Raw genomic sequence first — 24,896 nt, 5'->3', positions numbered from 1 at the left:
CGTGGTGTTTTCTTTAAATTGTTGAAGATTCTTGTGTGTGGATTAAAACATCAATTTCTAGGTCACACAAAGGAACCTACCAAAGGAGACCAGACACAAAGGCCAGCTGTGGATATTTACTGGTGGCTGATGTTGGTGATCATGATTCATGACAGCCTGCTTATCTTCTAAGGACAAAGACTCAGGGGAGTTAGTGGGATTTTTTGTTTTCTTTCTTCCTCTCTCTCACTGACCTGTGTGCCTACAGGACTTACAGTTTACTTCTGATTTTTCACAATTTGCACTTACTGAACATTCATTGCTAACACATGAATTCCCTGGCTTCTCCACCGTGCCATCACTTTTGGGCTCAGTGGTGTGGACAGACAGTGCTTCAGTGTTTTGAATTCAAACCTTCATGGACAAACTAGAAGACATTATTATGATCTCACTTGCATGAAAAGCCAAATAATTGCTGACACTGTCAGTGCTGAGGAAGGATGTTACAAACATCAGCTGAAGAGGTGATACACTGTACTCTGGTGTACCTAGTTTGTCCTAATGCTGGCTTGAAACACAAGGACCATCCCTTGGTATGAAACCCTGACTCTGAGATTCAATCTTCCCCTTGTGCTAGATTAAAACTCAGATTGGCTTGAGAAGCTTGAAAATAATTTCTTTTAAGAGCAGGCCAACCTCACAGCCTTGGTGTTTCGCAGTATGGACTTGCCTTTCTTGAGGGTCGCATTAAAATATTAATTTACATGTAATTCAGCTCATTTATTATTTCAGTAGTGAAATACAGTAGGGGAGAGCTTTAAGTAACACCAGTAACTCCCACTGATAGGAAGCAGCTGGTAATATCCTGCACCCAAAAGAATCATGCTGCAAAATCCTTCCTGTATTGTATTCCTATTCAAATAACAATCACCCTCTGGTTATGCCATCTTAAAACAGCTAATCCTGTAAACCTAAGAGGCTTAGTTTTTTGGCCTGCCTGGGAAACAACATGAAATATGAGTAACTGTTCATTGTGGGCATGGTGTTCTTACATTTAAGATTGCTCTTGGATCAAACTGTGGTGTGGCATGTACAAAAAGGGACAAAAAATGCTCTGCTAGGAGTGATGTTTGAACAGGTTTGGCTTGGCATGCAAACACTGCCCGTTGTGTGAGGTTACGTGTGGGCAGTCTGTGTCCCCAGCCCAGCCGTGTCTGGTGCTGGCTGGTGGCTCCTGCTGCCCAGGAGCTCCCACTGCAGAGCCCCAGAGCCTCCTGGGCAGCTCAGTGGGCAGCTGGGGCAGCAGGGAACTCGGGGCAATTATCCTGCCAGGTAGGCAGACTGACAGTGATCTGTTGAGAGGATTCCTAAAGACATTAAGTTCATTTTGCAGTGCCCTTTTTAGCTTTTCATAGTGAAAAGCTGTTCACATTAGCCTTATTATCACCAAGTTTCAGGAATATGGATTGGAATAATTTGTATAGAATATTTTTCTGTGTCTTTTAGAGGGTAAATAGGCCACAGCTGTCAATAAAAGAATAATTTCTGCCCACTTTTCTGTATTGTTTTATAGTCTTATATAAATCATAAGGCTACCTATTTTATAATTAGCAGTTTGGCTATTCCTAAATATTCCTTTTCTATATAAAAAAGAGACTAAAGTGCCTCCTCTGCTACCCCCTTAGAAGTATCTAATTAATTAGTGAGATACAAGTGTACGGGAGTGTTTAAACTTGAGGAAATTTCCACTAGAGATATCTCTTAACGGGGTTGAGGTAGAAGGCACTTACTGGAGCAAATGGCTGAAGTTCAGGCACTCAGCCCTGCTGCTTTCAGACACAATTAGCTTTGTTTTCAGAGACTGGCACTGGGATGCAACCGAGTCCACCCCAGGAGCAAGAGCAGCTGTAATAATGCACCTGGCCTTCGAAGGCAGCAATCGATAGCCAGTGTTTGGTGCTGTCAGTTGTGTTGTCCCTGAGATGGTGATAACACCTGAAAGTGTAATAAAATTGGAAATTTGTTAAGTATTTTTCCCTTTCGGTCCTGATCACTTCACAGCTTTTCCTGATTTGTTGAATGTCAGCACCATTCAATCCAGAAATGAGAAGGTGGTAAACCAAGTCTCACACATCTGAACTTGAATAGAGATGTGCAGACTTGAAGTGCAAAATAGCTTCTGTTTCTATGAGGTCCTTTGCTGCAGGCACAAGGAAAGTAGAATGTGTAACTTTGAGGCAGAAAACACTAGCAGCTTTAGCCTGAGTCTGTCGCAGTTAAACTGATTTAGCACAAACCACTGAAAGAAAAACGATGAAGGTAATTACATCAGTTGTAAGAGATTACCCCAGCCACCCCTTTGATTGTCAAATGTTCAAGCAAGGAAGTCGAATAAGAAATACAACTGTTAAATGAGTTGTTAACTTCTGGCAGAGAAGCTAATAAATGGTCTACAGACCATTAGGAGTTCACCTGTTTGAATACAAGCCACGCTCAGCAGCCACCACTCTGGGATTCGAGGTGGAATCCCTAAAACTCTCTCTCCTCTTTGCAGACTGCACGGCCCAAAGAGCACAGTGGCTGCTTTTTGGGACAGGAAACCCAGCTCTTCAAAGCTCCATTTAATTACATCTTTTCCATTTCTGCTCCTAAAGAAATAAATTCTCAACTATCCTCTGGTTTCAGTAGTGCAAGCTCAGATCCATTTAGATTAATGTATAGACACAGCATTTTGTGCATTTGTTTTCTCTCTGTTTTTGACCTCAGACAATAATGAGCTTTGTAGCTGGAAAGCAAAGGAATATCCATTTCAGAGCTTAAGGGTGTGAAGGAGGTGAGATCCACCTGCAGAACTCTCCTGGCACAGCCTCGCCCAGGACTTGTGTTCATTAGCTAGTTAATAACAATTAGATGTCCTGAAAGGTCATCAACAGCTTTACTGCACAGCACATTTGCTGTTTTCCCAGACTCCTGCCAGCAGCAGAAGTGTTTATGGGTAGTGCATAGTGGGTTTACAGCAGGACCAGGAAAATCCAAGATAAATAGCCTTGTGCTTTTTCTTTTTCTTCGGTTCACTGGTGTTTTTGTGCTCCTATTAAATACAGCCTTGGTCACAGAGTTCAACTGCTACTTATATCTTCTGAATCAAGTGCTGTAGCAGCACTGTGTGAAGTGCAAGGGCTACAGAGAGGTAACAAGAAATGTGAGATGTGACCTAGCAGGGATGATCTAAACCTCTGCTGCGCCCGTAACCACCTAACAGATTGACTGTTATGGAAATATCTCACAGTCTGAACTGACACCTCAGTCCAGGAAATCCTTGATTATATTTAATCCTGAAACTCTGTGCAACCCAGTACTCGCCAGAGCTAGAAGTCTGATCACCAACAATGATTAAAAAACATCCTCACAAAATAATATTTGGCACAGAGTTATGTATGTCATGGCTTTCAGTGACAGCACTGCAGATACAAAAATAAAGGCCAGTCCATTTTTCCCTCTTCTATCACTATTTTCAAAAAGCTGTTCTCCCATGTACAATTTAAAGTTATAGAGAACATATTGCTTTAGAAATATTCCAAAGCAGCAGAAGAGCAATGTGTATCTTCCACTGTTATTCCAAAGGCTGTCCTCTTAAGAGTGACAGGGAACAGGATGCTGGAATACACAAAAGTCCAGGATGAGCATGTTCTGGTGAGGAGCAGTGAAGAGCACAGAGCACCACTCTGTGTTTCTGTTTCTTCCTTTGAGTGTTCCCAGGGATCATCTTTGAGAGTTATTGAACAAACTCCAACTTCTCTGTACAGAGGAATAACAACACTTAGTTTCGTTCCAAGCTGTGCTCCTTTTCTGTGGCAAGCCTGCAAATTTAAAAGCTGTGGGCTCTTTTTAGGATTTAGCTGGCAGGCAGCACATCACTCCCTGTGCCCAACAAAAGGAACAAGCTCTGTTTTAGAGAAACAGGGAATATCAGTTGGTTGACTCAGTAATTCCTCAAGTCACTAGTGCAGGACAAACACCCACCACTGAAACTGAGCACAACCTCGACTTCAAAGGGAGCAGCTGAGGGGCTTTGTGTGGCTTCTGGAAACCCTGGGCAGTGAGGCAGAGCAGGGCTCCTGCCCACACATCAAACAGAAATGTTTTGACTCACCAGTTTGTTTCTTCCTTTTTTTCCTGGTCAGGTTCAGGTTTTGTACCACTGCAGAACTGCAAGAACACGTTGGCAAGTCTGGCTGGCCCAATGTACAGACTGAGCTGTCGGGGCTGCAGCAGAGAGAAAACCTCCTGAGCAAGCCCTTCCCTGCTGCAATGAGCAGTTGGTGCCACTACCAGGGCTCAGGGAAAAATCTAACCAGGTCTGTTGAAAGCCCAGCACAGACCAGTACCAAAACCTAGGAACCTGTTGCAGGGTTATACTTTTATATTTGCTTTAAAATAAATTAGTTTCAAAGTTCATAATTAGATTATATTTAAAAATGTATTACTTACATGGAATAAATGGATTACATTAAAAATCTGATTACTGCACTTCAAAGTGGATTACTTTTCCAAAAAGTACTCACACTTGAAATCTGAACGTCCTTAAAAGAATCAGAGGCTGAAATTGTGACCAGATTACATTTTTCAACTTTTTTTTTGATTGCTCTTTAAGACCTAATCCAATTTCTTGTTTGTCTATTCCAAAATTTGCATTACATTTAAAATATTCAACATGTTTTCCCTCTGTTCTGACTGAATGAAGGAGAGAAAAGTTAATCTTTCAGAACAAAGCTGTAATACAAGAAAAGGGAAGTTTAAAACCCTGCTGCAGCCAGACTTGAGCACAACCTTATTTTGTTCACTTTTCTTCCAGTAGAATCACATTAAACAAACTACTTGCTCTCATGGGGGATTTAATTTTCTACACTCACTAGAAACCTGTGAGACTGTGTTTGAAGATAACTGTATTTTGGATTTTAAGGACTGTAAAGGAACCCATTAAGAAATGAGCAGCTGCTGAGCTCTGTTGCTCTGCCACAGCTGACGGAAGCTCAGGCAGTGATGATGAGTTCTGGTCTGCATCTTAAATGTCACCTGAGTGTGATGGCCAAACTTGGCAAATTACCCCTTCTCTTACTGATCTTTTCAATAACAAACCCTTTTCAAACAGATAAGCTTACATACATTTCATTTGTAAATTGTGTTAGTCTTTTATTCTTACAGGATGGCTATTTAGACCCAGATCAAGTATTAGCAGAAGAGTTGGTTTTATATCAACAATCTGAACCTTTTGAATAACTAAACCCAAACTCACCTAAAGGCTGCTCTGTTTTTCATTAAAGCTTGATTCCAACTTTTGGTATTGTGGGAAAGGAGATGAAGTTGTAGATCACTTATAAAAGGCTCCTGCTCAATGGACTGGCTAAACTAACACACGCAAAGTCACAAAAATCACAATCCAGAAAATCTGCAGGACCAAGTTCCAAACCCATTCTGGAAATGTATTAAGCATTTCAAGACGTAAAACTAAATATTAACTTTCTTACTAATGCAAGCAGAGCAATTTTATGTGCCAAATGCATACACAAAGCATATATTTATACACACTGTATGTACAGGTATGTGCAACATTAAGCAAGTACTGTGAATTTCTACAACTTACTTGTTTCTCATGATGCATGACAGCATCGTCTGTAAAAGGATTATTTCTCACATACTGAACATAATCTCAATTCTCATTTCATTTACCTCAAAGGGGTTTTAAAAGCAAAGGATGGGATCTTATGTTCATATCTACTTCAGAATAGTTTTCGGTATAAATACATATTACTTGTGCAAGTCAGTAGTCTTATATTGTCCACAATAACATACCTCACAGTTTAAAAACATGCCAAATACTTCCAACCTTGCATTGAGAATTCCACTCCTGGCTAGTGCTTGGAAGAGACAAGATGCTTTCAAAAGAAAGGACACCTACACGTGGTTCTCATCCCACCACCAAAACCGTGGATTTTGAATCTATCCAATAAAACTGCTAATCCCCCATCTGTAACAATGCTTTTCCAGGACTTTTGCTGTCACTATCCAAAACCAGAAAAAAATGTTCTTTTGCAACCTTTTCATAATGTTGCATTTTTGGAACCCATATAGCGACCATACCAGCCCCCATGTCCTTTCCATAAGCTTTGGATGTCAGGGTAAACCCTCAGGAAATAGTGAATCAAAATATGTGTGACATAGAATACCTTTTCAGATGGGGGCGTTATCTTTCCTGCTGTCTCTTGAGAATAACATCAAATAGAAGCTGGGCTCTAAGAGGGATGGTGAGGAGGTCTCAAAGGGAAAGGCTATTGAAGTTGTCTATTAAAAATTTTATTTTTCACCCAGAATAATACAATTCAGTCAAGTACTGGCATTGGAAACTCTGCAAGCAGGCACAAATATCACATCTTGATGTTACCTGTAGTTTTTGATGCTCAAGCATTTAACAAAAAGAGATCAGAATGAGGGCAGTTATAGTAGTGAAATTTATATAGTGCTAATGGAATGAAAGAAGTTTTGTTAAATTCCAAACAATGCTATATCCGTCCCCACTCTTTGTCTCTTAATTCATTCCTCTTGATCTTCCCAGTCACTGTCTTTGGCAGCTCTTTGACAAATTCCACCTGGATGAAATAAAGAGAGAAAGCAATGCAGCGTGTTCTACAGAGCTGGTTTTCCAAGACTCGCTCTCAGCACATGTGGAAAATGGAGAGGACTCCCATCAGTAAGAGCTGCCTGCCCCAGATCCAAGCCACACCAAAGCAGCACATTGTGCCCCTTGTGAAACCTTCTCTTTGGCTGCCTGGATGGCCAAACATCTCTACAGCTGCCTCTCAGCTCACCAAGCTGAGTACAGTAACTCACAGCAGAAGGGTGAATGCCTGCATGGTATCAGAGGTCTGAGATGAATGACAAAAAGAAGAAAAAAAGGATGTTACAGCCCCAAAGTCGTTAATGGTTCTTAGTTCTGTGAGTTCTGCACACATGAGCTAAGGCACTGCAGTAGCTCTTTTCCTGTGGTGCTGGGATTACTAAGAAACACCAAGTGTATCCTCTTGGGCTTGTGTCTATCTGTTAGTTGTGATGATCAGTAGTCAAAAACTTATTCAGGTTCAGTCATGTGCTACCCTAAAGGCACTGGCAACTGCTTGTTTGAAGGTTAAATACAAACCAGAGAATTAGGATTGTGAGTCTGACTTAGAATATGGAGATCTAACTGGGATATATAAAACCTAGAAAATTCTGAGAAATTTTAACAAGTACTTTGTGCAAATGCATGAAAACCAATGTAAACTAATGTTATTTAGGAAGTTATTGTTAATGGTATTCTGGAGCCAGTGCTCTAGATGAATCTTTACTGCTGTCTCTTTCAAGTGAATCATGAAAATCTAAATGGCAATTCTCCTGAGACTTAGGAAGGGTGCTCTGTTTTAAAGTTTCTCCTCAGAAGTATTTACCTTTCTAGGGTATTTATATGGAGCAGTAGTTTTCTTGACATGGTCCTGCAAGTCACGAGTTAAGCTCTTCAGGTCAGTGGATGAAAAGGTTGGGGACAGAACCACAAATGCTTTCACAACCTGCAAGGTAAAATCAACAAAAGCAATCTGACACCATCTGTTTTTAGGGCTGATGTGCAGGTTACCAGCGAGCAGAGCTGCCAGAGTCACCACGGTCAGGAGGAACACAGAAACCAGCACATGGTAAGAAAGGACACAACTTCTGCATGTGTATGTGCAGAACGGAAAGTTTAAAGCAGCCTTTGCCCTTTTTTCTCAGCGGCAGTCAAGAGGAAGGGACAATAAAAGGTGTCTCTGGAGTTGTCCCTGAAGCTAAGGGACATTTTGTTTCTCTCTGAAGTTCACGCTGAGGACAGTAAGCCCTGTTATCCCAGCACAGGACTGTGCTTCCACCACACCTGCAGCCCATGTCTAATGCTTGGGCAGGTACAGCACAACTTTGGCTGCACCAAGAGTCATAAATGACAATTTCAGTGAATAGTCAAATACTTAAGAACAAGGGCAAAGTAAACATCACAGTAATGCTCTCCACAGAGGGGACCTGGGGATGAAAAGAAACTCAGAAGAGCAAAGGCACATAACTGGGAAGGGATTTTGCTTGTCAGCCCCACTGGGATTATCCATGATGGAAGTAGATGTGGTGCTTAGGTTTGTTTGTGCACCTGACAGTGCTGGTTTCATGGTTGGACTCAATGATCTCAAGGGTCTTTTCCAGCCTAAACTATTCCATGATTCTAAGATGATGTTATTGCCTTAGAGTACGTTATTCAGTTAAGTAGAAAACTCTTTATATCATTATGTATTTGGACAAATGCATTGCTTCTCCCCCTCTGTTCAGCATTGTTACCTCTCCTCTGAGGGGGTCTGGGCTGCTGACAACAGCTGTTTCTACCACAGCTGGGTGCTCTATCAGGGCACTCTCTACTTCAAATGGCCCGATGCGATACCTAGGCAAGCAAAAATAAAAATGAGATTTGTCTCTTATTTTTTATCTGGAATAACCAGTACCAAATGTTTTTTAATTGTCATGTTGAAGAAAAAAGCCAAGCCAGAACAAATTGACAACCAACTATGGAAGCTTTAGGCAAAAAGGGAAAGCTGGCTGGGTTAGAAGCAGCAGCATTTCATGGTGCTCCTGTGGCAGAGGACTGCTGGGGCTGTGCATCCTTCTCCATCTGTCCTCTCTCCTTGGGGCTCTTACGCTGGAGCTCCATCCCACTGCAATTGCAGCAGCACCTGGTGCCATATTATGATATCACATCATACAAATCTTCCATTTCAACATGTTAAAAATAAATTGTTTCAAAAGCTCTTTGAATTCAATAGAGAGTCCTTCAATTTTAGTCAGAAAATAAACTAGATAAACATCCCTCCTTTGCCAGATGGACTCTTGATTCTTTGTTGAAACACATGAGAGGTTGCAGGGGAAATGGATGCAGCATCCTCACCAAGATGATCATCATACTGTGGGTCTGTGAAAAGCTGATAATGACAGCAAGTATTCCAAAGTCAAGAGGTCAAGAGATTCCTATCACAGCACTCTGATGTCAGAAGCTCACCAGGACATTCAAGACTATACAAAGGCAGATTTAGAATGGGTGTGTGCACACTGACCCTGAAGAAATGATGATGTCATCGTCTCTGCCAATAAACTGGAAATATCCATCTTCATCCATAGTCCCTCTGTCTCCAGTGACATAAAAATCCCCACGTTCACTTTCTGCAGTTTTCTTGGGGTTATCCTTAAAGTGGTTTACAAGCAGCAGTTTAGATTTTAAACAGGCATTGACTGAACATTGTACTGTAACACCCACAACATCAAATGCACTGGAACTTAATTTTTCAATCAAGGATGTTGATATTGCTATAAAATACAATAAAATAGGTTTAAAACAATTTCTATTCTTTAAGAAAAAATTTAAATTGATCTTAAATTATTTTCTTTCCTTTTCTAACATCTACCAATCCAAATAATAACAAATAACAAATAATAACAAATAAACAAATTACTCTGGTAATAAATAATAAAATGGTGAAAAATGTTCAACATTTTGGACTACTATGCAGTTGGAGAGATTTTGGGGAGATTGGTAGTGGTGGTGAGGAATAAAATAAAGTTCTTACTAAATATTCAGAGAAAAAACCAAGTGGCCTTATAGGTTTGCTTCTGACAGCAATTTCCCCCTGTTGTCCTGGAGGCAGGATATTGGCATTTTTGTCTACGATCTGGAATGAAAAACAGCTCTTATTTTAGTCCAATGGAAAAACAATCTCCAAACACAAATCCAACCAAACAAATAATCCCCTATGACAGAATCTAAAGAGCAGTCAACAAACCTGAACATCATATAGGGGAGCTGCCTTCCCCATTGATCCAGGTTTAATCTTCATTCCTTTAAAACCACAGCAGATTATTCCCTGCAAAAATCAAAATCAAAATCAAACCAAAGTTTTGCAGTAGAAAATCACCACATTCACACTCAATTCATTAAATGTAGTTTCTAGACTAATTCCAAAGTAAGGAATTAAGGTTCATAGGATCCTATATGTCAGTGCTGGAGAGTACAGATGAGCAAAATTATAAAACTCCCTAAAAGAATCCTGTTCCATTATCTGTGGAAAATTAATGTCCTCTACTAACTAGTCTTCTTCCCTTAGATTCAAACTCTGCCCTCTTGGCTGTCACTGTTACTTGGAATTAGCTTAAGGACATTTGTGGAGATATTACAGCACATTCCCTCCCAAAGCCCCGTGTTTCTGGCAGGTTCTGTGATGAGAGCTGTGAGAGGGAGTTCTTGCAGAGGTTACCAGGGAAGGGGATTACTGAAATATTCACAGAAATGTGAAGGAGGAAACAGGCTGTGCTCCTACAGAACAAACCTTGCAGCAAAAAGGAATTCCAAAGACAGAATAGGCTATGGACCCTACAGATGTACCGTTTCAGTCTGGCCATACACTTCGTGGATGTCCAGCCCTGTCTGGCTCTTCCACTGCTCCATGACTTCAGGGTTGAGCGGTTCCCCTCCACTCGTGCAGTACTTCAGGCTCATGAATTTGTATCTTCACGGGGAGTTGAAAACAAGAAAGGCAATACTTAAGTCTATAGGGTGAGAGCAGGAGCAGGCAAGGGTAAAGACCACGGGAGAGCTGTTTGCTGAGAGGGTTAGTGCCATGAGGTGGGGAAATCAGGGGATCCCTGATCCTTCTGCTCCCCATACAGCAGCAATATTGGTCTGTGCTCAACACTCTACCTATGAGTAGTAGCAGTCAGGGTTAAACATGTGAAAAATAAAATTTTTGCTGAAGTCAGTTGGGATTATAAATAACCAAGTACTGATCTGCTGAGCCAGGGCCCTGGTTGCTGACCCTCTGCAACAGGCCAAGTGAGAAAGTTCAAGAGGGAAGGAAGGAACAATGGCAGGCAGTGAGAATTGGAGATGGGGGTGAGGTACAACTGCCACAACAAATAGTTCCCTCACAGTTATGCTGACATGCACTTTCTAGGATGAAGCCCTTCCCAAAGTGTGGACAATTAATGTGGTAAACAAAAATTATGACAAAGTATTTAACAGACTCTCAGTTTCATACTCACAAGTTCAGTAGCAAATAGAAAAAGTCTCAAATTTCTGAGGGAAAACATCAAGTTTCTCTGTTTGATCAAAAAACTCAGCAAAACTCAAATTTTGCTTGATGGTCTTCTCATGAAGGATATTTTAAACTAAATTATTGCCCTATTTTGGGTCAAGCAGTTAGATAGGGAGATGACTGAAGTTCAGTTAGGGTAAATTAAACAGAAGTAAATAATTTCTTGACGTACTTGGAGAGATCATTTTGCACCAGCATGCGGAACAATGTTGGAGCACCGACCAGGGCATCAATTGGGAATCTGCAGAGAGTCTAGAGGGTTAAACAACAAGATGGACCTGTGAAGCTCAGACAAGAAACTGCCTTGGGAATGTGCAGTAAACAGGTGACACAGAAAGGAGAAGTACATTTGCCCCCTGTGTGAAAGCACCACACCCTCTGTTGGGTGAGGAACCCTCCTGCAGCTGGTGCAATATTGTATATTGTATATTTGTATACAAGTTTGAATATTTGATTGGATAAATCCCATGCTAACACATCTACCTGACACCAGGACCCCACAGCCTGGGGCATGGCCAGAAAAAGGATGTCTCTGCCTACATCATGGGGAAGTTTTCACTTTAATCTTGGCCAGTGTGGGCAGAGATACACCTCGTTTTCTACATTAGTATCAACTGATACTGCTTCCACAGTCACTAGAATGAATGGCAGGCAATTAGTGCTGCTTTTGGATGATTTCCATTCACGTGCTCACCAGCTATGAGCAAAATGTATGAATGGATTGCATGTTTGTCCCCTTCTGGATACATTAAAAATGAGAGCAGGGGCTTTACTCAAGAAATACAGCATCTCAAACACTGCTATAAACACAACCCTCATGAAATCTGTGGATGCTGTCAAGAATTGGTTTTGGCACCCTTTCTGCAGATGAATACATTTCCAAGAGTTTTTCCCTTACATTTAGGATGACTGCTGATTCAGTCTGTGGTAGGTGATGTATAAAGATGCATGATCCAAAAACCCAGGGATCAAAAAAAGATGCTACTGAAGTTAGTATCCATCCTGTGTCTGCTGTGTTCCATATCATGTCAGAGGGAGTCAAATCCAACCAGTACCTGATAGAACAGAAAAAAAAAATAATGAAAAGATACTGAAAAATACCCAGAAAGAGAGTAAGAGTTATTAACTGGAAGATGGGGACACTAGGGATGATCCTAATCCCTAGAAATTTGATGGGGTTTTTACTCTGATTTCAAAGGGAGAAGGACTGGGGATGTACACTGGTATTTCTTATTCAGAAATGTTTTACAATAGTTCTGCTGTGCAATTTCAATTATCTTATGTTCAAGCAGGTTTAAGTCTTTCATACCTTTCACTTAAAAGGGGTCTGAAACCAAGACTACCCTGGGAATGTTGAGTCATCTTTGGAGAACCTGTGGTTCCACTGGTAAAGAAGATAATCATTGGGTCTTCAATCCTGGTTTTGATGCAGTCATGGTCAGCAGATTGTTTTCTGTAAAAAGGAGAATGCAATTATGACTTCAGTGGTTGTAGTTGGTGTCAATGAGTGCTTGTGGGAACAGGTCTGCTTTGTCCTCATGACTGCAGTGGCACTAAGTCACACTCACTGGTACAGCTCAGTGAAGTTCAGCCATCCCTCCCTGCTGCTTTTGGACACCATTAGCTTGGTTTTCAGGAGCTGGCACTGGGATGCCACCGAGTCCACTGCAGGAGCCAGTTTGTCAGTGGTAATGAGGCACGTGGCCTTTGATGCCTGGAGTCGGTACAGTATGTCTTTGGCTGATAACTGGGATGTTCCTGGAATTACGACAATTCCTGGAAGAGCGGTGAAGTTAGTTTGTGTTGGCATTTTTCCTGCATCTGATTCTTTTCTAAGAACCTAAATTAACTATTCCCAAACTGACCTCGGATATGGATTTGCCCTGGTGTTCCCCAGCCAAACAGTTATATCAGATTAATGCAGATGCCTGTGCTCTCCTGTCAGGAGTGAAATGTGGACCTGTCTGGTGACTCCCATGGCTCTTCCAAGCCTTCTGGAATCGCCTTGTCTGCTGCACAAGCTCTGTCTCCCATGGCCCCTAGTGAAAATCCTTTGGGACTGCCTGGGGGCTAGGCCACTCACTGGGTTGTTACACTACTTTCCTTGATAAACTATATCCATTCTTGATCCTCTCAGCCAACTTGCAATGATCTTTTTACCTCACTGACCTGCTCGCATGCAAGCCACCTTGACCAGCCACCATTCTGGAATTCGTGGTAGGACCAGGATAAGCCTGTCCCCCTTCTGCAGTCCACAGTCTTTAGTCAGCACATTGGCCACTTTCCGGGACAGGAACCCCAGCTCCTCAAAGCTCCACTTCACTTCTTCTCCTTTGCCATTTATCCACCAGAAAGCAGGGTTTGATGGCCTCTTTCCAGCCTAAAAAACACAGGGATTCAAACACAAAACATTTTCTTCTGAAAGACCATGAAATAATAACGCACAGACATCTGTAAATTATGGAAGAGCTGAGTATTTGACAACTGGCATATAAGCAATTATTTTTCTCCTGTCCTTAAAGGATCAAGATTTGCTATTCATCAAGCTCAAGTATTCCCAATAGATTCTTCTTTTCTGAACCTGAAATGTTTACCAGCCTAATTGTCTCCAGACCCAAGTCCTAGTCTGGATCCTATTTCAGTTTAAGCCTTACACTGTGCATTAGTGCTCCTCCAAAATAACAATAAATAAAGCAAGCAAGAATGAGCTTTTGTATAATTTCCTAATGCAAATATGGTTTGGCAGCTGGTTGCTTTTATAAAGAAAAAAACCTGACTTATTCCAAATGAAATTTAAAATTAAAGTATTTCATTGGCACAACAAAAGATCACCTACCTTTTCAATCTCAGACCACTTGTCCAGTACATCACTTGCGAAGTTGAAGTACTTTGGTATTTCCTGTTTGCCCTGTCTGATGGACTCATACTGGGAATGTACATCAGAGGAAAGCAGCCTGGGATGTCCATGGAAAGTCCTATTAGGAGGCTTCAGAATCCACAAGAGTTTTAGACTCTGTAATTTAAACAACAACTTCATGGCAGAAGATTATGTATGTAGGTGCTGTAGACGATATAAGAAAATCAGCAGAATTGTTGCTATGAATCCTGCAACAACAAACAACAAAAACCAAACAAAAAATAAAAATAATATTGAGATTAACCAAAGATAATCTAGGTATGAATTAATGAGTTTTTCATTAAAGTCACTTAAGCTAGACAGAGCCAGACTGATGATTTTAACCTGCTAATTACATGTTAAGTTCCCTATCCTGCTTTCTAAAATTTTTAATTTTTTAATTAATTGCCCACAACCCTCCATAGGAAAACACAAAAGCACCAGATGTTATTGTTTGCATTAGAAGAACATTCCTGCTTCATACATTCAGTACCTAATTCTCTATTCCTTTTTCTTTCTGGGTTTTTCCAAACTCCTTCCAGCAAGAATCTCATTGCAGCTGCAGCAGTTGCTGACTGATCCATTCACCACATCAGTCCCAAGAACCTTCACTTCACTACGTAGCCCCCGAATTTGATAGAGACATTTCTCCTCATTTTCCTGACCTGGCTGCTGTGGGCAGGAGAGGCTGAGAGCTGCTGGGGGAGATCCTCTTCATTCACTTCACTCACCTGTCAGGACGTTTCCCATACGAGGCCCTGTAAAGATCAGCTGTCCCCTGGAGATGTGAAAGCCGGGCACTCCTTCATAAGTGTTTTGGAGTGAAACCCTTCTGGCTTTATTGCTCACTTCTTCTGGAGTGACGAGAACAGAATGTGGCACAATACAGAGCAAGGAACAGAACTCTTCCTGTGGCATAACCTTTTTCTTGTAATCATTTACACCACTGGTAATTGTGCATAATTTGCAGTTAACCTAAAGCACCTTGAGTCTTCTTTTGCCTTGACTTTAGCCATTTAAGTAGATTACAAATTTATCAAGATGAAGAGAAGCATTAAAAAGAAATGTCTTTTTCCTTCCACTCTGAAAGAGTTTGAGAATGTTACAGTGGTAGTTTTTGAAAAGAATATATCAATGCACTGCTGATACCCACCACAGGACAAAGACTATTTTTATTAATTTCTCATTTATTTGTATGTATCTAAGAGTTATAGTTACCTTTTTTTTTTTTTTTTGATAAGGAAAGTATTTATACAAATTGCAGTTAAAAAAATTTGACCTTTGTATGCACTTGGGACTGTCCTTTCTCATATTCCATACTTTGAATTACTTGCACTTCTTCCTGAAAATTTGTAGGTCGATGGCAAAAGTGGTTCCAATACCACATACCCTCAAACCATATGAGTGTTTTATCCTTTTTCTGCCATAGATTGATTTTCCCAATGTTTCCAAGAGTTCTGGGTCATAAACACATGCCATATTTGATGTGTTATGGTTGGTACAGGTGAGGGAATATTTCTCTCCTTGCCTTCCAGATCACTCTTGCTCTTTTATATGCTTGCCCACTCTTTGCTCCTTAGAACCTTTCTCTGGATTTTCCCAGTTGCTGTCTTTGGCAGACCCTGAACAAACTCCACCTGAAAGGCAAAAATAAATTCTGGTTAAATTCCCAGCTGAAGGAAAGACACGCTTTCATTATGGCTGGGGGTGAAAGGATGGGAAGCTGCACAGCCAGGGCTGGGATGATGAAATATTGACTGAATGCCTTGCCTGTTTGAGGTGCTGTGAAAACCCCAGTACTCCATGAAAGAAAGACTGGACACTCATAAAGTAAAATTTCACGACCATTGCCTCCCTCTGGGTCCTTTCTAGCACACACAGACAACCCAAGGCTACAGCTGCAACAGACCCTGTCATCTGCTTCTATTCCATCTAACTCTGCCTGGAGTGTTTGTCAGAATGCAGTCGAGAAGCAGCTGAGGCAGGGCAAAAAATGCTCAGTTTCTGGTCCAGTTAGAGAACCTGTGGTTTTGGGCTGTACTTACCTTCCTTGGATACTTGTAAGGTGCAGTCACCTTCTTGACATGCTGCTGGAGCTCGTGAGTTAATTTTTCTGGATCATGTGATACAAAAGCAGGAGCTAAAACAATGAAGGCTTTGACCACCTGTGCCACAAAAAGGAAGGGATTCCATTAACTTCCAGAGGTGGGAATAAAGGGGTACATTTGTCATGTAAAGTGAGTGTCAAAATTGAGAATGCCCAAATTGGGTCTTTTTCTTTAATTTCTCTTTTCATTGGCTGGTTATTACAGAATGCTGGGCTATGAAGGACTGATTATAGAGCAGAGGATGTTTTCCATATTTCCATCTTTATTTTCCCCTTAACTTTATATCCTACTAAAGCTGAAAATCTCATCCCTGTTTCTCAATGAAATGTTGCAAAGTTCGAAAATATAAAACAAAAATGAAACACTCTGGATGTCATTGGTGCAGTGCACTAAGGGATGAAACAAGAAATAATCAAAATTTCCTTGCTTAGAGAAAAACATGTCATGATTAGTCTGGAAAGCCAAACTATTTTTCCACATAAAACCTGCAAACAAGGAAATAGTTCTGATATTCTAAGATCTATTAAAATGTGGATTTAAAAACTTTAGCCCACTTACTTTCAAAAATCTGCAACATACTGAATTCCAAGGAAGCCTAGTACATACAGGGATACTGATGCTTAGAATAAAGGGCATTTCTTACTACATCTTTGCTCTGTTTTCTTTTACCTCCCCTCGAACTGGGTCGGGGCTGCTGACAACAGCCACCTCGGAGACTGCTGGGTGCTGCAGCAACGCACTCTCCACCTCAAAGGGGCCGATGCGGTACCTGGGAGAGCACGAGCAGAGGTCAGCCCCAGCAGGATGGGCCAGCCCATTGGTGTTGGCAGGCTGTGGTTTATGAGGCAAATCTAGAAGCAGATGCCTTACCCAGCAGAGTTAATGATATCATCAGCTCTTCCAACAAACCAGACATATCCCTCTTCATCCATAACGCCTCTGTCCCCCGTGACATAAAAATCTCCACGCATAGAGGCAGCAGTTTGCTCTGGATTATCCTGGCAACAACCAAACATTTCAAGAGAAGTTTCTGATTCTTAGTGAGACATAACACATTTACTTTGCAGTGGTGCTAAAAATTATCAAAATAAGTTTTTAAGGTGTTCTTGAAATGAGTATGTTCAATACTGTTTTATATTTCCTGGTGAAAAACCCAGAGCCATGTTAATTAGCAGTTTGATGGCTGAAGTATGTGACAGGTGGAAAAGAGAGCTACACACTAAAGAGTGTATGTAGAAATTTCTGTTCTAGGGGGAAAAGGTCGTGCTCTATCAAAATGCCCATCCATCAGAGCAAATATGTAACCCATTCTGTTCAGGGAAGTGATTTATCATTGCAGGGGGTTGCCAAAATAACCTCCTATCAAAAGAAACTTTATACCCTTAACTGTCAGGACCAAAACTCAGATGAGGTGACCTGCAGAAAAAACTTCTTTATTTGCCTTGACCTATAGGACCTCCACATCCTGTTTAACCTCTTGGTTACACAGAAAAAACACTGACAACAGAAGACAGTGAAAGCCTGAAATTACAGTATTGAACCTAAAGAAGATTTTTATCACAGAGTGAGCAATTACATTTTACAAGTTGTTGTTTGATGATGCTACAAATATCCCAATATTATGGGGGTTCAAAAGAGGATTAAAAACATGGACAGGTCCCCTAAAGCTTGTTCAATATGAGAGTGTAACTGCAGGGGAGAATATCTTTAGGTTACTTAATTCTACTGTTTTCTTAAGAATGTCCTGCGCCTCAGCACCACCACGCACTGACCAGGATCAAAGTTGTCAAGCAACCCAGTGAGACCTTCTGAGGAGCCTGCATGAAATTCTGCTCCTGGCAGAGCCTTGCCCTGGGTCTCTCCCAGGTCTCTCAGCAGACACAGGCACAGCAGGTCGGGCTCACCAAGTACTGGGAGAACAGACAGAAGGGTCGTGTGGGTTGCACTCGGACAGCAATGGTGCCCTCTTCTCCTGCAGGCACAACAGCCCCATGGTCATCCACGATCTGCAGCAAGGACAGACACAGCAGCAGTGCTTTGATCAGCCCAGAGGAGCATCTGCTCCAGCTCAGTGCAGGGCACAGAAGGGCTGCAGACAGCCCTGCCTTACTCTTCTACCCACAGCTGCCACATTTCCACGTACCTGCACATCATAAGGGGGAACAGCTTTTCCCAAAGAGCCAGGTTTAATTTTCATTCCTTTCATATTGGCACAGATTGCCACCTGCAGAATAGATTTTTGGTTTTTTTTTAAATTGTTGCAACATCTTGTGAATGCTATTATTGTTTGCATTAGGCACCTTCCCATGACTTTGTTGTGACAAGGGCTGAATGAAGGACCTGCACTGGGGTTTTTGAGAACATCAGAGAGGGATTGAGAGGCATTTCAGGTCAGACCTGTGTGAGGTTGGTTTTGCTGAGTCAGAGCCAGTGGGTTCTCCTGCAAACACTTGACTCTGCAAGACAGCAGATGTGAAATTATTACAGACCTTACTTCAATAATGGGACGATTAATTTGGGACCATTTCAAGAGCAAGATGAGAGAAGGCCTGAGATGTGACCCTTAATAGTTTTGTTAATGTTCACTTACAGAGAAGTCTGGGATGTGAGCTGGTTTAATATTTGCCATTAAAACCTTGGAAAGGCAAACTGATAGCTGGAGCAAATTATTTTTTAAGTTTTCTTTTGAAGGAAAGATGACAACTTATTTGATCTGAAGTGTCCCTGGAATGGTTTTTGCAGGGGTCTAAAACATCAAAATATGCAGATTGCTGATTCTGGAACTATATAACTATAATTATACAAAGTATTACATTTTTAATCATGTAAGTGATTCTCACCTTTTCCATTGATTTATCAAGGACATTGTGGCTCTGGTATTGTTACCTGTGAATGGGTATATTGCAAGAATTAATGCACACGTACTGTTTCAGTCTGGCCATAACCTTCATGGATATCCAGCCCTGTCTGGATTTTCCACTTTGCAAACACTTCGGGATTCAGTGCTTCCCCTCCAGTTACACAGTGCTTCAGACTCAGGAACTTGTAGCTTGAGAGGAACAGAAAATGAAATAATTGTCTTAGCTCCTAAAATGAGCAGTGAATGGCCCTCACTGAACAGCCTCCCTTGGCTTTCCAAGTAAGTACCCCTAAAACTGAAGGTAAGGCTGAATAGGTACAGAGAGGCTGAGCTCTGCTAAACCTGGTTGGCTTTTGTCAGGTTGAAAGACCTATGTGACAAGAATAAGTACCTTACCAAAGATGTGAAAACTCCCTGCAAACCACTTCTCACAAGCTGGGTATTTTACAGAGTAACAAACTGGGGAGAACAGCTGCCAAATAACTCTCAGGATGTGAAGCTCCTCTAACTGCTCCCTTCATTCTCAAGCATGTGACAACAACTCCACCATACTCCAGTAGCTCCCTGATCCAATGCTGCCCAGTTGATTTAAATTGAACTGGGAACCCAAAGTTCAGAGGAAGTGACAACTTAAAAATGTCTCCTTTGTTTCCTCTGTGCTGTCTATTCAAGGACCCAGTCCTGAAGCCCAGGTGGCCTACCTGGGCTAGCCCTAGTCATTCTCACCTTTCAGAACACAGCCTTCTTTTCTGAGAACAGGTTTTGCTAATTAGATTGCCTTTAACAGAAAAAGAAATTAAGGAACCTGAGGAACTAAACCTCCAGGGCTGTGCCAGCATTGTGCCCCAGCCTCCCTCCCCTCCCCTCCCTGCAGTACCTGCTCACATCGTGTTGGACCAGCATGCAGAAGGCAGTGGGAGCTGTGCAGAAGGTGGTGATGGGATATCTGGAGAGAGTCTAGAAAAACAGGGAGTTATTCTGTTGGAAATGAAAGTGTGATGGTGGCTCTGACCTTGTGAATGTGCAGGTGATTAATACAATTTATGTGCTCAAATGTCTGCAAGATGAAAGCCATAAAAATGCTGCACCAGTCAGTCCAACTCCTGTAGAAAATACGGAACTTTCTGTCCAACAAAAGTCACACATATAAGTGAAGGACCACTGAGAGCAGTAGTTCAAATTGATTTTCTTTGTGCTTTCCAAGGTGTGTCCCAGGCTCAAGCCTAATTGGTCATAGGGAAGTAGACTAGAGCTTTTCCAGTATTATTCTTGGGAAATTCAGGGTCTCTACCCCATACAAGAGGCCAACGTTGAGGAGAATTGTCCAGCTGACTGGTTTTTGAGAAATAGCTGGAAGGAGGAATAGGCATTCTGGTACCTTTGGATTGCTTGGGATATGGGGATTACTCACCTCTGCAATAACTTCTGGTTTAAACTGTGGCATATTGTGTACAAAGACACAGGATCCACAGACCCATGGTGCAAACACACTGCCCCAAGCCGATTTTGCCCAGCCAGTATCCGAGGTATTCCACATTATGTCTGAAGGAGTCAAGTTCATCCAATACCTGATGAAGAAGCAGAGATGAAAAAATTTCCAGGGAAAGCAAATCAGTACCAAGCCACAGATTTAACCCGAAGTGTAACTTTTAAGATTCAATGACATGGCCCAAGGTTGCTTTGGTTCTCAGGGCAGGTTGGACCAACATGAAAGCACTTGAATTCCTCTGGTGCAGCTGTAGGGACACTTTCCTTATTGTTCCTCTGCTTTCAGCCTGTGAGTGACACAACTCTGCACATGATGAGGTCAACTGGGCCTTCACGAAGCTTTTAATAACACAGGTTTCACCCTGAGAGGGGAAAGATGAGGAAAGCGCAAATCCTACAGTCATGAATTGCCCGCATTTACTGGAGTTTTATGGTCACATGTTCCATTTAATGGTGATCACGTCACTTAATGAGGACCCTGGGAGGAACTGCAAGGTGATACCTGCCAGAGATTGTGAATCCAATCCCGTAACTGCTGTGGGACTGCACCACCATTTTTGGGAAGCCCGTAGTTCCACTGGTGAAATACACTACCATTGGCTCGTGACTCCTCGTCTTGACACATTCATGGTCAGCAGATGCAACCCTTCAGAGGAAATGGTATATTCTGGTCAGTACACACAGTTTTCCAGCAGGGAATCAGTATTTTTATTGTTTAGGAGTTCAACAGGAAAGTTGCCCCAAATTATATGATCTTACTAAAGAAATAGTTGCATTTCATATCACAGGGAAGAGTTAGCGAACACACTGCCTGTCACAAGTACACTCTGAATCATAAGGCTGAGGAGCAAGCAGAAGCTGAAAAATCTGAACTTATCTCCCAAAACCTGGGCTGGATGAACCTGTACTTAATGCAGTGTAATCACAATGCAGCAGGTTGACAGAGAAATGTAAGTCCTCTGTATTTTGAAAATGAACCTCAAAACTCAGCAATGTCACCTGCCTGGTACAGCTCCCTTCACCTCACAGGGATGATGGTGAAAGAGCTGGATACTCACGCAAGGAGTTCTTTGAGGTTCAGCCACCCAGCCCTGCTCCCTCTGCCTACAATGAGTTTACTTCTCAGGAACTGGCTGCCAGGCAGGACAGATTCCAGTGCAGGTGCCAGGGTGTCACTGGTAATGATGCACTTGGCCTTTGAAGCCTGGAGTCGGTATGAGATGTCTTTGGCCGTTAATTGGGATGTTCCTGGAATAAAGACAATTCCTGGAAAAGAACAAGAAGCAATTGAGGAAACTCATCATTTCCCAAAAATACCTGATCGTGTCTCTCTGTTGATGCTGATTTGATCCATCATGGATGTTTGGCAGCTTAAAAGCAGAGCAAAATAGATATATTCAATTATTAATGACACTAATTCTGTAAGTTCCTCCATTATACATTCAGCTCCCTTACAATGTATGTGGTCAAGCCTGGCCTCAGGCTGCAGCCACTGGAGCCTCTCTGGCTTCACCTGAGGATGCCTCTTGACTGGACCCTGTCTGGCACTGTGGTTCCTGGGTGAGTGCTGCCAATCCTGCCTTTAGGCAAAAGCTGAATTGTGCAGGTCACAGCAACATATCCCTGCTTGCATTTTCTTCACACTGATCTAACATGTGGCTTGTAGGCTCTGTTTGCTCTGTCTCTGCACCCCAGGGGTGGGTGAGTCGCTCACCTGCTCGCATGCAGGCTACGTTCAGGAGCCACCACTCGGGAACACGAGGCAGAACTGCCATAACTCTGTCTCCTCTCTGCAGAGCACAGGCCTCACAAAGGACATTGGCTGCCTTCCTCGAGAGAGAGCCCAGCTCTTCAAAGCTCCACTTCACCTCCTCTCCCTCATCACTGACCCACCAAAAAGCTGGATTTGCTGGTTTTCTTCCATCCTGCAGCACATCAGAAGACATTAAAACATGAAGACAAACCTTAAAAGATTTCACTTCAATACAAAATAACTCCCGACTAAGCAAATCATCCCTGGCAATCATTCTCTCAGAGTGACACATGTATTTCTGATGAACAAAATGAAATGGTGCTTTCCACTCTGCAGCTAATACTGCCCAGTACCCATGAGGAAAAATGATTTGTATCATCTGAGATTTGTTCCACTGTGTCCTCATTTTGACTGGGATAGAGTCAATTTTCTTACTGAGTTCTGGTGAAGTGCTGTGGTTTATGGATTTAGGATGAGTATAATGCTGATAACACACTGATACTTTAGTTGTTGCTAAGCAGTGCTTACTCTGAGTCAAGGACTTTCCAGTTTCCCACACTCTGCCAGCCAGGATGTGCACAAGAAGCACCTAGACAGGACAGCTGACCTGAACTGCCCAAAGGGATATTCCAGACCACAGAAGGTCCTGCTCAGTTTATAACCTAGGGGGAAGTTGGCTGGGAGGTGTTTGGGGATGGGCTGGGCATTGATCAATGGGCAGTGAGCTACTACTACTACTATGATTATTATTATAGTATTTCAGTTCTTAAACTGTTCTTTCCTCAACCCCTGAGTTTTACCTTTATTTTCTCCTGATTCTCCTCCCCATCCCACTGGGGAGTGTGGGAGTGAGATCCAGGGGCTCTGTGGTTCTTAGTTGCCAGCTGGGGTTAACAACACAATGTCTATAAGGTAAAAGACAAATACTACCTTTTCCAGCCGTGCCCACTCATCTAAGACATCACTTGCAAAGTTGAAATATTCTGGCAGTTCCTTTTTACACTGGTTTATAGATTCATAGTAGGAAACAATCTGAGATGTAAGAAGCCTGTTGTTTCCATGGAATGATCTGCAAGGTGACCCGAGAATCTGCAAACACTGAGGAATCCAGGATTTAATAAATGTTCTCATGATAAATGATGTTTTATCAGACAGTGAGGGGAAGAATCAGGTGCACACCTAAGGAATCAGTCACCTGGAATGAAAGAAAACACATTTAAACCAATCCAGTTATTGGATGCTGTCTCATGTATGACGTTGGATAAATGAATGCAAACCAGCTTGAATAAATAGGTTGATTGCACACATCCTCATTTTATATCATGTTACCTGTATTTTTATGATATGAGTATTTAACATCACAGTATGCAGAAGGAATAAGCACAGTCATCTTGAGGTTAAGAAAATCAGCAGAGTTGTTGCTATGAATCCTGCAAAAACAGCGACAACAAGAACCAACAAATCAAACAAATCTCAGCATTTTCCAGACAATCCAGTTATGAGTGATTCATTGAAGTCACTTAGGCCCACTGCCAGACTGATGGTTCAAATGGTCCAAATAAATGTGAAGTTCCCCATCCTGCTTTCTGGTATTTTTTACCTTCTGTGTTTTAAGGTCTTAATGTCCTGTACCGATCTGTCACCTTGTCTGTATCTCAGCTGATCCTTGCATAGCTTTGATGTGTTCTTTGGGGCTGTTAATTGCCCACAACTTTCCTTCCTCAAACACAACATCAGCTGTAAATAATCCTTAATCACTTAGGAAGATGTTTCTCATTTCTTAGTCTGCTCTAATTCTCTGATTTAGCTGTAACTTGCATTTTTCAGAGCATTACAATGACAATATCTGCACAATAGCCTATGAAGGAAAGAGGAGGGACAGAACACTTAGGAAGAGTTTTCAAGATGAGAAATTATATTCAAGACTGACAAGATGAAACACATTTGAAGTTTAGGATTCCCTAGTGCTCTATGAAAACATCTGCCAAGTTTAGCTGTGAGAGCCTTCAATTTTTTAACACTTTTTCATCTGCAAATGTAGAGGTGAAAATGAAGACAGAAAACAGAGGAAAAGACCCAGTAATGGCAATTCAGTCCTCTGAATGCCTGCAAGAATCAGAAATGATTATTCCTGATTTAATACCATTTGCTTCTGCTCAGTGATCATCAATACGAGGAATTTGGATAAATAACATTTTCCTGACCTGGCTGCTGTGGGCAGGAGAGGCTGAGAGCTGCTGGGGGAGATCCTCTTCATTCACTTCACTCACCTGTCAGGACGTTTCCCATACGAGGCCCTGTAAAGATCAGCTGTCCCCTGGAGATGTGAAAGCCGGGCACTCCTTCATAAGTGTTTTGGAGTGAAACCCTTCTGGCTTTATTGCTCACTTCTTCTGGAGTGACGAGAACAGAATGTGGCACAATACAGAGCAAGGAGCAGAACTCTTCCTGTGGCATAACCTTTTTCTTGTAATCATTTACACCACTGGTAGCTGTGCATAATTTGCAGTTAACCTAAAGCACTTTTCCTCCAGTCTAACCATTTACTTAAATCACAAATTCATCAAGATGAAGAGAAGCATTAAAAAGAAATGCCTTTTTCCTTCCACTCTGAAAGAGTTTGAGA

The 24,896-nt window shown here is 41.9% G+C and overlaps 2 protein-coding genes across 4 annotated transcripts; both read right to left on the bottom strand.

Moving 5' to 3' along the window:
* Window positions 1-6,311: 6,311 nt before the first annotated feature.
* LOC104684878 (acyl-coenzyme A synthetase ACSM4, mitochondrial-like) lies at window positions 6,312-15,115 on the bottom strand. 2 transcript variants are annotated; one of them, XM_010392485.3, is made up of 14 exons: window positions 14,555-15,115; window positions 14,002-14,270; window positions 13,335-13,545; window positions 12,734-12,941; window positions 12,475-12,618; window positions 12,064-12,220; window positions 11,338-11,417; window positions 10,457-10,580; window positions 9,858-9,938; window positions 9,645-9,746; window positions 9,135-9,262; window positions 8,368-8,467; window positions 7,461-7,580; window positions 6,312-6,626 (listed from the first exon to the last, which is right to left on the bottom strand). In XM_010392485.3, exons 2-14 carry the CDS (start codon window positions 14,200-14,202, stop codon window positions 6,540-6,542), a joined length of 1,743 nt encoding a protein of 580 aa, XP_010390787.1. In that variant the 5' UTR covers window positions 14,203-14,270; window positions 14,555-15,115; the 3' UTR covers window positions 6,312-6,539. The 2 variants fall into 2 exon arrangements, with proteins under 2 accessions (XP_010390787.1, XP_010390789.1); XM_010392487.3 differs by having other exon boundaries at window positions 14,793-15,115.
* Window positions 15,116-15,215: 100 nt separating this feature from the next.
* Window positions 15,216-24,865, bottom strand: LOC120409632 (acyl-coenzyme A synthetase ACSM3, mitochondrial-like). 2 transcript variants are annotated; one of them, XM_039560410.1, is made up of 14 exons: window positions 23,600-24,865; window positions 23,201-23,465; window positions 22,232-22,442; window positions 21,576-21,783; window positions 21,020-21,163; window positions 20,441-20,597; window positions 19,907-19,986; window positions 19,095-19,218; window positions 18,313-18,393; window positions 18,074-18,175; window positions 17,040-17,167; window positions 16,839-16,938; window positions 16,107-16,226; window positions 15,216-15,698 (listed from the first exon to the last, which is right to left on the bottom strand). In XM_039560410.1, the coding sequence occupies exons 2-14, from the start codon at window positions 23,399-23,401 to the stop codon at window positions 15,612-15,614; spliced, it is 1,743 nt and encodes a 580-aa protein (XP_039416344.1). In that variant the 5' UTR covers window positions 23,402-23,465; window positions 23,600-24,865; the 3' UTR covers window positions 15,216-15,611. The 2 variants fall into 2 exon arrangements, with proteins under 2 accessions (XP_039416344.1, XP_039416343.1); XM_039560409.1 differs by lacking the exon at window positions 23,600-24,865 and having other exon boundaries at window positions 22,232-23,293.
* Window positions 24,866-24,896: the final 31 nt, after the last annotated feature.

The sequence above is a fragment of the Corvus cornix genome, chromosome 14 (genome assembly GCF_000738735.6).
Source record: "Corvus cornix cornix isolate S_Up_H32 chromosome 14, ASM73873v5, whole genome shotgun sequence".
NCBI classification, from domain to species: domain Eukaryota; kingdom Metazoa; phylum Chordata; class Aves; order Passeriformes; family Corvidae; genus Corvus; species Corvus cornix.
Note: the sequence above shows the minus strand (reverse complement) of the source record. Positions and strands in the feature narration are given on the sequence as shown.

Bases quoted from the DNA above. Each gene is read 5' to 3' on its own strand.
- LOC104684878 (XM_010392485.3), bottom strand. From the start codon at position 14,202: ATGAAGTTGTTGTTTAAATTACAGAGTCTAAAACTCTTGTGGATTCTG. The intron at 13,546-14,001 runs GTAGGTGATCTT...TGTGTTTTTTAG, and splicing joins AGTGGTCTGAGATTGAAAAG to GCTGGAAAGAGGCCATCAAA. The intron at 10,581-11,337 runs GTACGTCAAGAA...CTCCCCGTGAAG, and splicing joins GTGCAAAATGATCTCTCCAA to ATACAAATTCATGAGCCTGA.
- LOC120409632 (XM_039560409.1), bottom strand. From the start codon at position 22,676: ATGAGGACACAGTGGAACAAATCTCAGATGATACAAATCATTTTTCCT. The intron at 21,784-22,231 runs GTGAGCGACTCA...GTTCTTTTCCAG, and splicing joins CGTAGCCTGCATGCGAGCAG to GAATTGTCTTTATTCCAGGA. The intron at 16,939-17,039 runs GTAAGGCATCTG...GTGCTCTCCCAG, and splicing joins GATATCATTAACTCTGCTGG to GTACCGCATCGGCCCCTTTG.